Raw genomic sequence first — 18925 nt, forward strand, 5'->3', positions numbered from 1 at the left:
GTCAGATAGACAGACAACAGACAACAAGACAACCACACACTCCCATAACACCCAGACAAAAACAATACACAACAAGTATATCAGTGCAACAGTACAATCGTTATCTCTCCAGAGAAGTTGTGTAGGAACTTTCAAGCGGCTCAAAAGTTGCACAATGAAATGACACAACCCACAAATACAGGAAGTGAAGTAAAAGTGTGTGGGAGCGTGTATACCTCTGGTCATGGGACAAGTCCATAGCCCTAATTCCGGCATCACAGCCAGGATAGATGTAGAGCTGCTTAAAATCACAGGCCTGCCACACCTCCACCACGCCGTTATCACCTCCGGTCACTAGGTTCTGACCGTCACTGCTCAGCAGGATGGCCTACAAGAGAGCAAGAGAGGACCAGAGTGCCAGACAGTTGGTCAACCCACTGACAAACACAAAGCTGTTCCCACTTCTCTTTTTCCCACATACACAGATAATTGCTCAAACACTCACATGAATAATCATGCTCATTTCCTTTTTCTCAGTAAATCCACTCTAAACAAGGCATGTTTTTCATTCATTCATACACACACACGCACCTGCACTGCTTGTTCGTTACAACATCTCCATCTATCCTCCAAGGTCTTACCCGTGTGGAGTCGTTGATGTCCATCTGGGCCAGCAGCTTGCCATTGATGCTGAAGTTGCAGAACTGACCCCTGTCATAGTAAATGATGCAGTGGCCCTCACTGGACACGGAGATGAGACGTGGCCGCAGGCAGTTCTCTGGGCCCTCTAGGGCCCGAAGCAGGTCCCCTGTGATAGTGTGCACCAGACACGGCCCCTCTGTTAACAACACACACACACACACACACACACACACACACAGCATCAGAAAACAACAGGACTGATCTTCATACATTCACTTGTGTACATTCAATGTTAGAATAGGCTACAACCAACAACTACATTATTGCATGATATCCACTTAATACCTCAAACATAGTATACAGTGATGTTGCGATGTAAGTCCACCGGTAAACAACCAACTTAAATATATAATGCAATCACTGACCATAATGCAACACTGTAACAATATACAACACAATAACATCCAACATTAAGATCCAACATGAACCAAGTGTATGGTATCAGGTCCGCAAATGAATGTCAACACCTCATCTCTCTAAGGTCAGCATATGACCAGTAGTTAACTTCGAGTACGTAAGCCTATAGACAGTCTAGTCCTAGTTTGTGGTGTAACAGACCTTTAGCTCCGCTGATGACGAGACCCAGCTCAGCACAGACGGACACACACACCACCTCGTGGTCATGACCCGTGAGGACGGCGCGAGGGGCCGGGTAGTCACCTACAAACACATCAGCACAAACAACTGTCAGTCAAGTTCACAAGCTGTACTCGAGTTGTTTATTTGTATTCAAATCATTGATGACATTGCTGTTGACACTGTGTGTGGTAGATACATGTTTGTGGACAACTATTTAACACCATAAACATTAAAGATATTATGCATGAAAGCATGTAACAAACATGTACATAGACATCCTCCAGGGAACCTACATGATACAGGATACATACAGAAACCTATAATAGATGATATACTGTAGGACATATACAGTAAAGATGTCGAATCATACACTACATTACATACTGTAGGCTATACATGAGACAGCAATCAATCCATCAATCACGGGCCAATAAAGATTGACTAATTGATACTTTATTAATCCTATACAGGAACTTTGTTACAGCAGCTACGTGACACATGGTAATACATGGCTGGAGGAGGGACTCACTGTTGTTGGGGTTGTCTCCGATGATATGGTGCCGACCACTCCAGTACCAGAGCAGCAGAGTGGCGTCCCTGGAGCCCGACACAATGTAACAGTCCCCGCCGATGTAGGACTCGGAGCGGGCCAAGCAGGTGACCACATCCCAGTGGCCAAACACGATCTGGGTGAGTTTGCCTGGCGACAGAGAAAGAGGAAGAGTGGATATCAAAAACACACAGACAGTGTGTTACAGTGGCCAGACACTATCTGGGTGAGCTTACCTGGCCACAAACACACACACACACACACACACACACACACACACACAGGTTAAAAGTTATTCTTACACTGTTTGTTTGTGTTCATTAAAAGTTACTTAGTTACAAATGTTTGACCTATGGCTTTCATAGGTCATAGATATATGTCAGGGCAATTAATGTTTGGATATTCACATGATTTGATTATGACATGTATTATCATAATTAAAAAAAGTTTTGAATCTTGTTATAATAATATACCAGTACAAATGCAACAATACAGTGTGACTGTACCGGTTTCTGTGGAGTAAACTCGGAAGCTCTTGTCCCAGAAGCCACACACCAGGATGTAGCGATTATCAGCGGTCACCACGAAGCAGTGCGTGTTGATCTGGATACTCTGGTCCACCAGGTCTGTGATCTGCCTCTTGTTTATCCCAGAGTTGTTTGCTATAGAAATACACCAGAGCAAAATCTGCATCACGTGATCACACATACAACATGTTTATTGTGCTTTTGGTACTTTCGTTGTTTTTTCTTCTTTCTTTTCCAGCTTTTGGGTTTCTTTCTCATCTTTTCTTTCTCTCCCTCATTTCTTTTTTTGAATGTTTCATCAAATCTTTTACTCACCAATCAGGGGGTCCATCTCAATGGGAAGATGATGAGCCTGTTCTAAAGAGTATCCTGGAGCTCCTCGTAGTCCTTGAAGACATACACACAAATACACAAACACACAGACAAACAAACAAATTACATTCTGTCAGGCACAGCATTTTCATTTACTAGACTGGACATGGCCACCATTACTAATAATTACTATAATTACCATTACTAGACAGACACGATTGAGGACACAGAAATACATATCCCATGAACATGACTTACAGTTAGACACAGAGCAAGGACTCAAATCACTCATGAACTTGGTAGGACTCTTGCTTACCCAGCTTTAAATTCTCTATAGGTGTTTTTCCACCAACAGCAAACCTGTTCTTGAACCGGTTCCGTTCAGAATTCTTTGAACCTGGGTGATATCTAGTGAACCAGCCCACTTTTCTACCAGTTTTGAACCGCACCAAGGGTGTGTCATCAACAATGGGTATTGCATGCAAAACAAAAGTTAATGAGATGCATAAACGGGAGAATGATATGGAGAGTTGCCCCGACAGAAATTATCTGTTTAAAATGCTAGTCAACGCCTGCAGTGTAATGCTAGACTAGTTTTGTTTTCTCATGACAACAGTTGATATGGACGGAAAACGCTTTTAGCCTTCTCCCCTCTAAACGGTAAACGGTAAAGTGACACGCCCACTCCGGTTCGCAGGAAAAAACAACTATTTTCTGGTTCAAGCTCTGAACCAAAGGGCCACGTTCCGAACCGTGTTTTGTTTGGTCGAATGCTCCGCTGGTTCACATGCTGGTTCGCGAATGGGAATGGAGTCGGTTTTCTGTCGGTGGAAAAGACCTATATGAGTGGCTTTGGAATGAGATGAAAAGGGGCCTCCCTGACTTGATAGGGGTTTCACTGTGCCATGTGATGCCCTATTGTATGTGTGCGGTGCCGGGGCTTACCGACTGTGTTGTGCCAGCGGTTGACGGCGAACAGGCGGCTGCAGGTGACGGTGACGGCGGCGGGGATGCTGAGGTGCGGCAGCGTGTTGGCGGCCACGTGCGTGACCGGCGAGTTGGACGGGAACTTGAGCACCATGATGACGTCCTGCTGCATCTGGTCCTTGAACATCAGCGGACTCTGGGGAAGGAAACACTGATGAGCAGAAGAGAGAAAAGAAAAGAGAGAGAGGGAGAGAGAGAGAGAGAGAGAGAAAGAGAAAGAGAGAGAGAGAAAGAGAGATAAAAGGCAGCAAGAGGTAGGGAAGGGAGGGAAGGGTGAATGGGGAGTAGAGAGGAGGGGATGGAACCCAGAGGGAAGGGGGGATAAGACACAGGGATAGAGAGGGAAAGGAGAAAAGGAGGAGAGAGGGAGGAGGATGAGGATGGAGAGACAAGGAGAGGAGGACAGGACGGAGAGAGGTATATTAGTGCGGAGCTACGAGGTAAACACACAGAGGAAGGCTGCAGGCACTGGGGCTTCGGTATGGAAAGGCGGGGTTCGGGGGTGGGAGAGGGGTTGGTGGGTGGGGGGAAGGTGACCCTAGGTGGACGTGATGCTCGGAACCAAGTGACCTGGGTCAGATTCATTTTAAGCCATTTAGACACACACCCGCCAGAATAACAAGGCACCATGTAGTTCTAGTGCACTGACGGATGCCACTTGTCCTCTTTTGGCTGCCAGTCAGAGGGGCCATTAAAATGCTAAATGAGCTCTACGAGCTCAGCGAACGGGGGACGACACATTTGCTTCCTGGCAAGGCCAGTGTGTGTGCGCCTCTGTCTCCTTGCCAAAGTGACTGAAAAAACATCTGCATAATCACTGGAACATCTGCATAGTGCAAGTGGAAGATTTACGACGCACAGCCTGTGTACAAATACAAATTAGGGGTGTGACTCACACACGAATGATAACGGTAATATCACAATTCTGTGATACACAATACATAAATAGAAAAATAATCTGTGATTCATCACAATATCTGTATTAATGAAGGAGAAAAAAATAGCCTTAACAAAATGAGGCATTTGATGTACAGCAAAGTGCAAGAGTTCATACAACTGCAAACTTACCCTCATTCATTTGATACGCGCCACCACGGGAATTCATGAAGTAGTAATGACTATGTCTGTTTGGTATTTGGGGCTAGGTATTGATAACATATCACAGGCATCTGCTGATACGATATTTTGATATTCAATATTTTGTCCCACCCCTAATACAAATCAGTAGTGACCGGCTGTGAACCCTTCATGCACAGTGCTGTAAATGTCTGTCTGTGTGTCATTCTGAATGTCTGTCTGTGTGTCGTTCTGAATGTCTGTCTGTGTGTCGTTCTGAATGTCTGTCTGTGTGTCGTTGTGACGGCAGGACAGCACCGTCGGAGAGACGTGTGCCGGCGGTCTCACCAGGTGCATGGCGGAGCTGCGTGGTGGGTGGGGCTCGATGAGCAGCTGAGACGGCACCTGGCCAAAGGTCTGGATCTGAACCTCCATGGTCTGGAAAAGGACACAAGAGAGAACAGAGAAGACAGAGTGAGAGACAGAGAGAGAGAGAGAGAGAGAGAGAGAGATAGAGAGAGATAGAAAGGGAAGTGGAGAAACATCAACATAATCAATGCATGGTTGAGTATAGGATATATCTCATATAAAATACTTTCTAAATACATTTTTGTTATCTTGAAAGACTTGATTTTGAATATAAACATTTTTTGTTAACATTTAAAACCGAATCCAACTGTTAGTGTTCCTAAGGATGTCTGATCCAATCCTACTGTATGTTATCTGCCCTCCTGTCTGGTCCAGTACGCACCTCTCTGAGCAGTGGGTCAGTAATGGTGTCGGGGGTCACTGACCCCTCGTAGGACAGGTAGTGGAACACGTTGAGGCCACGAACGGCCTCTGGGCCACGCTGTTTGTAACCGAAGATGAGGTCAATCCACTGGTGCAGCTGACAGGACACAAACTCACTCTCCAGAGCCTGGGAGAAAACAGAGGAACAGATATCATGAGTCGGTAACAGATGTACACGGCATACACTATGTACACTCTACAATCAAACATACAACTGTACAAATGTACAACATAGTATTTACAGCAATACAGTATATATTTTGAAAGTAGTGATGTATCATCTTACAGTAGAATTATAACATAATTTGAATAGGACACCCTGGACAAAGTGATCTGAAGGGAATTAAATTAATCAAAACCAAATATCTCTAACAAATAAGTCATGAGAAGTTCCCTCACCATCCTGTTGATTCGGACAAAGTCTTCGGGCTTCTTAGCCCATGCGGGCAGATCCACGTCACACACCATCACCCTGTCGTCCCTCATGCCCAGGCTGTAGCCATTGCTGTTGACGAACATCTCTGGGAGGTAGTAGAACTCAGGGATCAGCTCCTGTGAAGACACAGCAACCACAACGTCAGCAATTATCTGTAGCTTTCATTCAGTCCACAAACTTTCTGAAAATTAAATACAGGTATACTACTACTAATAGTGAAGTGTATTTTTCACAAAGTATTCCACTGACCTAAGTCAAACCACGGGCCAGTGCACTGAACCACGGCTGCACATGTCCCTTTGGAGGCTCCATAGAATTGGCCTATAATATACATTGAATACATTGTGCTCTGTCAACCCTCACCTTCACATCAGAGGTGTCTCGCTGACAGTTCCTCCAAGAGCGTGCAATGCCAGAGAAGGTGCGGTCAGCGTGGTCAAACTTCTTGTCATTGCCACTGAGGAAGAAGGTGGTAAAGGGTTCCTACAGCAGAAACAGAGTCAGACAGATAGGTGAGTTTTGGCGACCCCTCTTGGTGACAGTGTGTATTGTCTGTCATCATGAGTGGTGAGTGGGCTGCACTCACTATCCTAACGAGCCAGGAGAGCGTGCCGGCGGACGTGGAGTAGAGCAGGTCGTAATGGTGAGGGGACGTTCCGTCTTCATCCCAGTTCTCGTAGCGTTCTGCGTAGAACGCCGCACGCTTTGGATTCAGGGCTCCGATTGGCTGAGATGGCCAGACAGGAAGAGGGGAGTGTGACAAGTCAGAAGAGCAGCCACACAAAATCCCACACATCATTTGCACACCAACCTAGCATTTGCTTGACCAAACTATATGCTCAACTGTAATTAGTTTTTCAAGAAGCCATTTTCTCTGCCCTTAAGGTACACAATATTTCATCATCTTTATGTCTTTAGTTCGGTGGCCGGCCTGATTTTGATTTACCTTTGAGAGATCTCGGAAGTTTCCGGGGAGGGTGAGGTCCAGCTCCTCGGACTCGTAGTTGGTGAGCACCCAGGGGAACACGGGATACTGGTTCAAGTCATTGTACGTCCTCCCTGAATACAATCCAAATGCAGAACAAAATAACAACAGCAGTTTGAATTTTGATTAAACTGCTCTCAGCTACACATGACATGCTAACAGCACTCCTTTCATGAAAAAAGGCTCAGTCGTATCAGGAATGTGTGCCTGTTCAGTGGTAACCCACCTGCGATGGTGTTGAGGAACATGAGGTACTCAAAGTTGGAGATCTCCCTCCTCTGCCATCGCTGCGTCATGTTGGAAGACTTGAAGAGCTGCCGTGGAGTGGCCAGAGAGATCCGCCTGAGGGGGCAGATACTGTGGTCAGTGGTGGACCATTTACAGCACACAGAAACCCCACTCAAACAGACCAGCTTTGTTTGCCAAAGTGACCATTAGTTAAGCAGGCATGGCCTTTTTAGCAGGGACTGTACTCCTCATTCCACTTTGTTAAAATGTACCATTTCAGGAACATGGTGTGGATTTTAGACCACAACTTCTTGCACTCATAGATGTCCAACATAGCAATCCAGGCCATGTTAATTCATGCATGGTGAACCAATGTCCATTAGGGTCTTACCTTGCCTGAGGCAAGCCATAGCTGGTGCCAACTCCCACGCGTGGCAAACTGTACACCACTTTCTTCACTGTTGCCTGATCAGGGAAGTTGAACATGACGGAAGCTAGGAGACACCAATTGAATAAAAATCACCACATGTACCAGAGAATTGAGTGTCTATGGCAGTGTGGTTCAACTGAGCCATTCTGTGAGAAACAGCATTAGACCAACTACCCATAAACTCCAACTGACTTTCTGACTTTAAAAACATCATATTACTGAACGCTATACAGTTAGAATCAATACTTCCTGAGATATTGTATCAAAAGAATGGTCTCAAAACTCTCTTTCATAATGGCTTTGCTGGAGTATGATCTCATGAGTTTACTCTCCCTGTTGTAAATAGTTTTGCCTTGTGTTCTTTGTACTTTTCGACTCAATAAAAATGATTAATCACAAAAACTGAAACAGCATTAGAACGCAGTGATCTTACTTCTGTTGGCCATGAAGACCTCCAGGCCGGTGTTCTGGAGCAAGTAACGTCTGGAGAAAACAGCCCGGATTTCACTGAACATCCACTTCCCATGGAGACCCTCGGAGTAGGCCAGCACCTGACAGACACAGCAGGCCTTTTCATTGAACTTTCAGAACTTTCAGATTATCTGAAGTTTCAGAAAATGAATGCATTAAGTGTAAACATGCTCTGAATGACTTTTCCTGACAAAAAAAAAAATGAATTTCCATGTTTTACTATATAATGAATAGTACAATATACAGTAGGCCTACTGATGAATGATTTCAGAGCACCTGCATAGCGTTCAAGAATCTTTCACTTTTTTAGAGCGGGAGATGAATAAATAGGCATTGGCAACACAGTTGGGCTACTCAAGCAAGCAGTAAAGCGAATAACCAGATATACACCAATTCTGTGTGGAAATATATTTGTATTAATGTATTTTGGCAAGTACATTTTAAACTGCTACAACATAATTCCCTGAGATTCCATGACTATGCCCCAAAAATGATAAAATTCCATGACTTTCCAGAAATTCCATGACCTGTGGGAACCCTGATCTAAATGCATTAGTCTACAGCTATAGATCCCCAAGACATCCTCTCTCGCGCACAAACACACACGCACACACACACACACACACGAGGAGACCGAGAGACCGAGTGCTCTTTACTCTCCATCACTGCTGTGTGTTGGTGGGGCAGCCTCGGTAAGGCTCCAGGGCAAACAGCAGCAGTGGGTGGCATGGCTGGATGCCTGCATCCCAGTGCACCCATGAGCTGATCAGTTTGACATTTGTGGGTTAGGATGACGCGACACACAGTGCACTGGTTGGACAGTGAAGGACTCAGTGTAACATGGGTGGGAGTTATGTACGGAGTTATTTGTCTTATTTGATGAGTGCACTGAAGGTACATTACTATCATAATTCAATAGAGAGCCCAGGAGTTTATTTTAATGCCAATAAGCTCACTGAGGAGATATGCTTCAAGAGAAGTCTGCCTTGAAGACGGAGTGGAGGATATAAATCATTATTCTGCTGTCTGGCACAAGATAAGCCTACACTATTTACCACACGAAATGGCAGACATTTCTAAAGGCACTCTAAAGCTGCTAATCTTGGAAAACGATGGAAAAACATAACAAATGGTAAACATACTGCTCAACAAACAAACAACCTACTCCCTATGGCTTGGAAACAATACAAGGTAATGCATTCATCCATTTTATTTGTAGAGTGGTTCTGAAAGAAAAAGCTTGGTCAAAATCAAAACCCTCATAGCACATTATGATGCTCTGGAGGTTTTCTTCATAGACTTTGTTGAAATACCATAATATTACAAAAGTTCAGAGAGACTACTTTTGGTTCAGAGAGAGCATTTTGGTACATTGTGATGCTCTGAAGGTTTTTTTTAATATACTTTCCTCTGAAATTGTGTAATATGCATGCTTATCACCTGGAGAGAAGAAATACTCTTTTCTGATTGGCTGGTGGGGTGGCTATTAATTCTGAATAACAGGACACCTATGAATCACCGTTCCATATCAATGCTTATGAATGGTAACTATAACAACCATAGTAGGATGACGGTTGAGCCTGAAAGCAGACTTCGCAAACATTTAATCAACTGTAAACAAGCTAACTGTCCATGCGATTACTGTTATACTGTAGGGCCAAAGAATGTACAAGTCGGCTTATTTTTATTGTTTCCTTTGCGTGTTAAAGGAATGACTATTGCCTATAGTGGCAACCGGGTGATAAGCGGGATAACGGCCTCCGCTGTGCGTCGGGGAGTTCTTTGCCTCTTGCCCTCGTCCATTAATTCCGTATAACAGGACACCTCGGCGGCCGTTATCCCTTACATCCCTTACATTGAACATAATAAAAAGTGTAGTGACACACACACACACACACACACATACACAAATGCTTACTTTTGCATCAATCTTTTTAAATGCGGAGTCATCCTCGTCCACCTCAAAGTAGATCTCAGTGGTGGTGATGGAGAGAGTTCCACGAGCCACCACCACCGGAGCCACGAGCTGGGCAGGTGTGCTCAACACCACAGGGCCTGTATGAGCAATGAGAACCGGTCAGTGAACCTCACTGGGGTGGACGATCATGGTCTACAGTACTACAGAGTTGTTAGAGTAAAATATGCCATATAACTGCAACTGTTAATCTCGTCAAATCATAGATTGCTTTTACAGTTCATTACTGCCACAAAAGATTGTTGAAAAGATTGTTGAAAAGATAAAATGTTTGATAAATGAACATAAAAAAATCAAAGACTTGCTCTAAATTAAGTGTTACATTTGAACAAATATTTAAGATATTATAAGCGTTGATCAGGGACCTCTTGGTTAGTGTCTCCATTAATGTTTTTTAAGGACAACTTGCCTCTTGAAGTAAATAATCTTGGGCGAAAACTTGCTAAAAATGAAATAAACAGTTTTGCTGTGAAAACCATGGTTGACTAAGACACAATAAATGCATGAAGGAACCATATTGCACAATGAGAGAACCCAATACTTTTGTTCAAGAAATAATTTATTAAGGTAAAATTATGAATGTCAACCCAATACCATTAATAACCATATGAAAAAGCTTTTCATGTAGTATGCAAAGTAAATGGCTTCAAGAAGACTTTGTTGTGACATGTTAAGGGAGGTGTTGGGACATTATGCTTGCCTTATGCCTGTGTGAACATGGGAGGCAAGCCTCACTGTAGATAACAAGAGCAGGTTTAAAACAAATGAACCTGCTATTTGCTTTCATGGCGGTGACTGTTTTGAATGAGGGCTGCCTGGTGGTGGGAGTTGCTGGGTTACCTGCGAGGTTGTCGATCTCCTTCTCCTGCAGCAGGCTCACGGCGTCGTCGTCTCCCTCCAACATGAGCTCCGTCTCGGGGTTCTGCGCCACCACCGACTGGCTGCGGAATGCCTTCTTGGATTTCTCGCCCTCTTCCTCGTCGGTGCCTGCACCACAAACGCGCACACACTCACCTCATCACAGATGAACTACAGCAAAAGCCTATTTCATTCAGACAAATTTCTAAACCATTTCTGATTGATTCCTAGAGGACACAGATAGATAAATTGATACTTTCCCTGTGTTCCCTGCATTTCGCTGTGATTTCAACCATACGTCATATTAACTAAATGTGCACTACCAAAGTTAATTATGCAATCAACCCAGGCTTGTAAGAAAACAAAATGTTTTGAATATGCTCCTACTGTATGATATGAGTGCTTTTTAAAACTTGACCACAATAACTACGATAACTGTCAATCAGTAACTCAATAGGGACCATTCTGATTTTGTAAGGCCACAAACTAAATATCTAAAGTGCCCAGTGGACTTCACAGCACTGACCATATTCTGTCAAATCCTTGAGGGGGACATCAGGGTGGGTGGAGCCAAACGCATTCCGTACAAATCTCCGCCTCCTCCGCAAGTCATCCTCCCAGTAGTCCAGACGCCAGAAATCATGGAGTACGCTACCAAGACACATCGACAGATTATCAGACTCTCAGATTCATACTGGCAAAATCATATACCCATAGAAAATCAATTCCAACAGTAGAAGTACAGACGAGAGAGAATGAAGAACGAACAACATTTAACCTTTAACTATTGATTCATGTTTTAACATTTTAAATGTGTATTTATTAATTAAGCAATTTAGAGCAATTGCTAAAATAGCAATTTAGCAAGCTTGTTTTTTTTTTTTTTTAGCAATTATGCAATCTTTGACATCATTATCTACCCTTCCCCTCCCTCACCTCTGAGACATAGTGCCCCAGGCTCCATGCTTGTTGGTGAGAATGTTGAGGATCTTCTGCTTGAGCTGATTGGCCGTCACGTGATCCCTGTGCTTGGCAGCGCTGATCAGGTGATCACACATCTTCTCCTCCTCCCTCCTGTCTGCCGCATACTGGGCACAGTTGGACTGCGGGAACAGGACGCGGGCACAACGGGGGAGATACAGAGAGATTTTTAGAGAATGACCCACGTCCAGTAGGGATAGGAACTAGCCTGTGGCCCAGTTTGCAGGATGGTGGCCATAGGCTGCTGATGTTGCCGTGTTCTCACCTCAAACTCGGCATGCTTGTGGACATCCTCTGCTCTCTGACGGTTCAGTATGAACTCCGCCTCGTTGGCCACCCGCACAATGTGGTCCTTCATGGCATGACACAGCAGCCTGACCAGAAGACACACACAGACAGTGAAGCACAAGGATGCTTTATCTGAGGAAGCAGCCTGCAAATCATATTTTTATGTCTCCCCCCCCCCCCCAACATGAGTAATACAAGAAACACTTGACTTTTAAAGAGAAGTAGTGACTTTAGTGCCTTTAAGGGGATTGTTTGGTTACCTTCCTTCATTGATGAGCTCGATGAAGGCCAGACCAGCATTCTTCTGTATTGAGTTCTGCCACTCCTGAAATAAACATATGCTCTCACATTACTGGCTGCTCTCTAAATCAATAATCAGGAAACAGTAAGCATTTGTGCCATAGTTGTTGACTCAAAATCAAATAATTTATTTATCCAATTGCCTCCCCGAGATCCTGCCGGTTACATTAGCTACAGTATAATGGAAACAAGCCTGTCCTTCTACTTAGTGCTGCAGGACACAGTGAAGGCAGCTCTAGTTACCCTCTGCCTTCCTGCCAATCAATATTTGGGCTAAAGTTTCCTCCCTGGAGCCACTAATGGAGACCCAGCCTGGAGGCGCTGTAACGCTACCCCTGGCTGATGGAGGGATGAGACGAAGAGAGGAGTGGAAAGGAGAAAGAGATGCAACAGCTCCACAAAGCACAGGGTGTGCAGCAGAGAGAGGGAGAGAGAGAGAGAGGGAGAGGAAGGGAGAGAGAGAGAGACCTCATTGCTCTTTCTCAGTCCTTTCATGGCTTTTCAACATCATACCGAAATTAACAAAGACAAGAGAAAAAAAGAGCGAGTACAGAAGAAGGAAAACTAGGAGTCCAGATGCAAGGAGGACTGGACCTTCACTGACCCATCAGGGTAAAGAAGAGAATCACATAGAGAACAGAGGAAAAGGGCCGAAAATGGCGTTTGATGTGTCTTAGCAGGACACACGTCTGCATACACACACTGGTGTGTGCTTGCGGACACTCTCTGATGTGGATGGCTGAGATGGGCAAAAAGATGAGCACAAAGGAGAAGGCATTGTTGTCCAGCGTAACGAGGATGGATCAAACAGAAGGGGAAAAAGGTAATTATATATGCTGTATGTATATATATATATATATATAAAATAAAAATCACATCTGCATGTGAGGCTTTGTGGATATAGAGCTCGATGAATTCTCACGTTAATAATTCATAGAAATTATACATCAAGCCATTATAATGTCATTCAAATGGGAAGCTGTGTAAAAAGAGTTTAAAGATGTGTGTGAAGATGATTCAGTTGTGTGGGGAGGTATTTGTATCAGAGCCAAAACAAATCACACAACGAAACAAACAAACTAAACAAGAGAATATATTGTCACGGTTAAGTACTGGCTGGTTCTTGAGCTTTCCATTACTGATAAAGGGATTATTTATCAGTACATGACAATAATCTTGAAACTTGGTTTATTACTTGTGGAGAATTACTAGGCAGTACGGTCCTTGCAAACTTCCTACCCACACCCCCACCCCTCGCCTCCTCTATTGAGCTTGGTGGGTGTAACTGTGTGTACTCCGCTCAGCACTAGTGGATGGGTGGGGTATCTGCCCACAACTGGCGTGTGCACTGTTTGAACAGCTTTCACTGTGTTTCACTGCAAAGACAACCAGGGTACCAACATACAGCAGGCTTTACAAACCCCACAAAGAGTCCGACTGGCAGGCAGTACCAGACTGCAATCTTGTGTGTCGAGCGGTTTTTGTTTTCTGAAATGGAGAAGGAAATGTGTGGCGGGCCAGAGTCTCCGATGTGAGATTTTCACTTCCAGCTGAGTGAGAGGAAATAGACCCTGGTGCAGATGACAATGGGGTCTCTGACCACAGCATCCCATGACTCTTCTTTTATTAGCACTTTCACTATGGGCTAATTTCTGCCTTTTATTGATTTTCCATCCTGTAAACTGGTCTTTTTTTGTCTCCCTGACAGTTTGGTTATATTGATTTTTATTTTGTATTCAGAGAGTGTTTCTTAGTTATTTGGCGATAGATCCACCCATGATACTTACGGTCCTTATTTATCCAGCTTGTACCAAATCACCCAAAATGTCAATGTTACAAAGACTTAGACTTTTTTTCTGATTCATGTCTTTCAGTGTTCAGTGCATGAGAACAATCTGTTGACTATGGGCCTCAGGAGTTAATCATCGACTAATTGGAAGCAACCACTAAAATAATCTCCTTGATGCTATTAGGGCTGTAGAGATGGGTGCAGAGGTAGTGTGGGGTAGACTGGGGGGTGCTGTGCTGTGCTGTGCTGTGCTGTGTTCACATGAGCTTACCTGTGAGCAGAGCAGCATGACCAGCTCCACTACGGATGTGCTGGACTTCATACACACCAGACCTACACAGAGCAGAGCAGGGGCAAGGAGTGAGCAGAGGAGGACAGTGATCTCTCTCTCTCTCTCTCTCTCACACACACACTCTCTTATCTATATCTCTCTCTTTCTCTCTCTCTCTCTTTCACACACACACTCTCTTATCTATCTCTCTCTCTTTCTCTCTCTCTTTCACACACACACACACACACACACACACACACACACACACACACACACACACACACACACACACACACACACACACACGCACACACGCAGACACGCACACTCTCTATTTCATTCTCTCTATCTCTCTAATACCCACACAAACATATAGGGAAAGACAAGACACTTAAAACGCAGGACTGATGTTAGCAGCACAGGAGATTGACCAGTACAAGAGCACAGCCACTGCAGCCCTCTGACTGACAAGCAAACAGGTACAGTAAACAGAGAGAAGAGAAAGTACAAGAGGAAGCGAGAGAGAGACAGTGAGATAGAGACAGAGAGAGAGAGAGAGAGAGAGAGAGAGAGAGAGAGAGAGAGAGAGAGAGAGAGAGAGAGAGAGAGAGAGAGAGAGAGAGGCCTCCAGTGTCTGGGACAGAACAACAGACTGACAGACACATAGAAGCAGTGGGGGTGATTCTGTCTGTGCTCTACCGATACACTACAGCCTTAACTGACTCACACAACACCCTGAACATTTTGATTTCTTTTTTTGATATCTTCAAATACCCTCACACTACCGTATCCCCACACTACCACATTTCCTGCCATAAAACTGTCCCAGCATGCACTGCAACTGATGACATCGATTACGGTACCTGTGCGTGGTCCATGCGGGCATGAGGCAGCCAGTGGCAGACACACACGCACACACACACACACACACACACAGACACGCGGCAGACAGTGACGTGGCGAGGACGAAGACTCCACCACACAGAGGAGGACGAGGAGGAGGAGGACGAGGAGGAGGAAGAAAAAAAGGAAGCACAATACAGCACCTGTACCTTCTATGAGCAACTCCTGCCCATGGCTGCCCAGAAGGGTGCGGGACAGGAAGGGTGCAAAGTCCACGAAGATCTCGCGCAGCAGCGGCGCCACCTTCTCCAGCGCCCGCTCCAGCTTGGTGGTGATGCTGTGGGACGGGCACAGGTGGAGGAGAGGACAAGAGAAAAGAAAGGAAGAAATGTGACCAAAAAGGAAAGAAAGAGAGAGATGGAAAGATAGAAAGACAAAGAAAAAAAAAAGAGATGGGAGATAGACAGGCGGTATGAGTACAAATAAGAGGAGAGGAAGGGAACAGGGTTAGCAGCGGTCAGCAGTGGTGGTCAGACCATACACAACAGACACACAGTGAGACTCGGTCACCCAGCAGCCTGAGAGGGCGTCCGTGTTAGTAAGTGACGGGCAGAGAGTTGAGATGCTGTTACAGGTGTTATGGAGCACTCTGGTTCAACCCATTCCCCCCAAAGCACCACTAACTCTACAGGCAAGATAGGCCATCTCTCTCTCTCTCTCTCTCTCTCTCTCTCTCAGCACATATCACTTTCTACACTGGCTCTCACTCTCTCGCTTTTACCCTGGCTTAGTTTGTGAGGTCTGCTGTAAAGAGTAAATGGCAGTGTGGTTGCCACTGTAGCAGCAGAGAGGAGACTGGATGGGAGGGGAAGTGATTCACTTTGGCACAAACTCACACTCTTCTGCGGCATCACTTTATTAATTAGCATTTTTAGAGAAACAACAGAATTTCTGGTGTTGCTATAATAAAGAAAAAAACTACAAGCAGTATGGCAACTATTACTCATATGTGACTACATGTATACTGCCTGACAGTATTTTATCACTTTGTAAAAGAAATTCATCTACTGACATCTCTTCTGTATTAACCATGCTTTTTTTCAACACTACAAAACAAAATACTGTCAATTTGGGCAGGAGCAAGATAAAAAGGGAAAGAGACTCTAACATTAACATTAAAATCACTCTCCTCACAGCACTCTAAAGGCCTAATCTAAAGCTCTGATTACCAAACAAACAATGATGTTAAATGTTACCTGTTACCAATGTTAATGGGTAATCTATGGCGATGTCCTTATCCCATGCCAGCATGTGTCAGTGTGAACTGAAGCTCACTTTTACACTTTATTTTACTGAAGGGTTATAAAGAAATATCTTGTTCGTACTTTCTTTGAGAGAAGAAAATATACTGCACCCAAATATCAACCACAAGGCTACAGCAAATGTACAAAGTGATGTATAAATTGTGGTTAACTGTCAGGAAACTGACTGACTGTGTGCTACTCTGTGGGAGGAGTGAATCAGTTCCCATCAATCCATCAGTGATGACAGGCTAATGCGCTAAGAGGGGGTTGTCCCATGGTAACCACTTGCAAAGCCTTTTAGTGCACTACAACTATCGTGTGTAGTTGTGTGAGTAAAGTGTATGTGTGTGTGTGTGTGTGTGTGTGTGTGTGTGTGTGTGTGTGTGTGCGCGTGTGTCTGTGTGTGTGTGTGTCTGTGTGTGTGTGCACAGAGATATCGAGCAGGAGGAGAGGAAAGAGTGAGGATGGGAAATGAAGAGAGGAGAATGGTTGACAGAGAGAGAGAGTAGAGAGAGAGATAGAGATAGATAGATAGATAGATAGATAGATAGATAGAGATAGATAGATAGATAGAGAGAGAGAGAGAGAGAGAGAGAGAGAGAGAGAGAGAGAGAGAGAGAGAGAGAGACAAAGAGCTACACAATCTAGCTGGCAGGGTTGGGGGGTAGGAGAGGATGTTTGGGAGGGAGGGGGGCAACCAATGGAAGCTTCCTTGCCTAAGGAACTGTCCTGCATCTCTGGGGGCTGCCTGGAATCCTGCCAGGGAGCTAAGGGATTTGAGTTCTGGTTGGGTCAGCCCGGTTCGGAGTGGACACTGATCCACCTCGCAAAAGGCACTGCAATACAAACGGGACAGGATCATAAATTACAGTCTTTAGCATGTTATGGAATCCATCAGAGCTTTGGTGGTTAGTATGCATGAGTGAAAGTGCGCCTTAAGGAAAGGTGGGAGAAGTGGCCTCAGAGAGAGACTTGTTAAAGGTGTGTCTGGACTCTAAGGTTCGTCTCGAACAACCATTCCAATACATAAACTTCCAGTACTGCATGACTAAAAAAACAGACCACCTTCAATCCAGCATCATGCAATTAAAGTACAGCTCATCATTATTTATGTTTATTTGCTTTCAGTGCAAGTCTGAGATGTTTTTCGTACAGATATTTCTATTACATTTAAGGGTCAGTGCGTTGAGTATGGTTAGGATTACGGTCAGAGAGCAAGTGAGAGCAGAGGGAAGAGCGGGAGGTTTAGGTGGATGGAGAATGCAAGGTGGAGGAAAACAGGGATAAGAAACATCTCATGAGGAGGAGAGGAAGAGACTGAAAGTGAGTGACAAGAGAACAAAGGGATAAACACACTACTGTGCACACAGTCAAAAAGAGTGGACTAGATGGACGGAAGAGGAACGGAGAGATGGAGGGGTGGAAAGAGAAAAAGATGGATGGAAAAGAGGAGAGTGTGAAGATCCTGAGAGGAAGAGGAGGGTGCGGATGGTGAAGAGGGGGGTGCGGATGGTGAAGAGGGGGGTGCGGATGGTGAAGAGGAGGGTGCGGATGGTGAAGAGGGGGGTGCGGATGGTGAAGAGGAGGGTGCGGATGGTGAAGAGGGGGGAGAAACTACACGGCACCTACCTCATGTTCTCCACTGTGTCCTCAGGCATGGGGGCCACGGTCTGGACCGCCGGCAGGTTTTTACTGGTGGCCCCGTTCACAAAGCTGGAGGAAGAGGAGGAGGAGGAGGAAGCAGAGTCTGTGGCACCTGGAGGGCCAGAGGCACAGAGAGAGAGAGAGAGAGAGAGAGAGAGAGAGAGAGACAGAGAGAGTCAGAAGAAATCAAGGACATCACTTCAGCCTACTATGCCTGAGATATATAAGGCATACTGATGTGGCAGTCGCATACCTACTACTACAAATAGTAATTAAAAAACGAACGACTAATTAACTCAGCTACACTGGCACTGAATTCACTTTCTATGTTCATTCTCTACTATGTTTTTGAAGTCTTAAATTGATAGTCTTAAGTTGAATATTAGCAAAATTAGTAATACTATAGATGAAAAGAGGATAGATAAAGAATAATATATTTATGTATATGTTTACAACATGTGATATGTATTTAATACCCCTATGCCAAATGTATTGTACCACATACATCCCATAAAATGTCTGCAGTATAGTGGAGTTGTGGAAATAGCTAGCAGAGTTTCTTATTCAAAAGTTTTTGAGATATTTCTGCTGAAGCAGCTCTTTAATGTAAATGGGAAGACAGGGTAATTATGGGTAAT

At 44.6% G+C, this 18925-nt stretch overlaps 1 protein-coding gene across 1 annotated transcript in view; it reads right to left on the reverse strand.

The window, feature by feature from the left end:
- The window catches only part of nbeaa (neurobeachin a), a 117242-nt gene that overhangs the window by 842 nt on the left and 97475 nt on the right, over positions 1-18925 (reverse strand). Inside the window, 26 exon segments of the mRNA XM_042092854.1 lie at positions 216-367; positions 621-817; positions 1240-1341; positions 1790-1960; positions 2317-2472; positions 2653-2724; positions 3595-3787; positions 5041-5130; positions 5444-5611; positions 5884-6036; positions 6284-6403; positions 6507-6647; positions 6867-6979; positions 7132-7247; positions 7525-7627; positions 7997-8114; positions 9953-10089; positions 10850-10996; positions 11394-11518; positions 11804-11970; positions 12114-12222; positions 12397-12461; positions 14497-14558; positions 15543-15676; positions 17360-17479; positions 18273-18399. Of these exon segments, the coding sequence (XP_041948788.1) occupies positions 216-367; positions 621-817; positions 1240-1341; positions 1790-1960; positions 2317-2472; positions 2653-2724; positions 3595-3787; positions 5041-5130; positions 5444-5611; positions 5884-6036; positions 6284-6403; positions 6507-6647; positions 6867-6979; positions 7132-7247; positions 7525-7627; positions 7997-8114; positions 9953-10089; positions 10850-10996; positions 11394-11518; positions 11804-11970; positions 12114-12222; positions 12397-12461; positions 14497-14558; positions 15543-15676; positions 17360-17479; positions 18273-18399 (3358 nt within the window).

Source organism: Alosa sapidissima, chromosome 5 (assembly GCF_018492685.1).
Source record: "Alosa sapidissima isolate fAloSap1 chromosome 5, fAloSap1.pri, whole genome shotgun sequence".
In the NCBI taxonomy this organism is placed as follows: Eukaryota; Metazoa; Chordata; class Actinopteri; order Clupeiformes; family Clupeidae; genus Alosa; species Alosa sapidissima.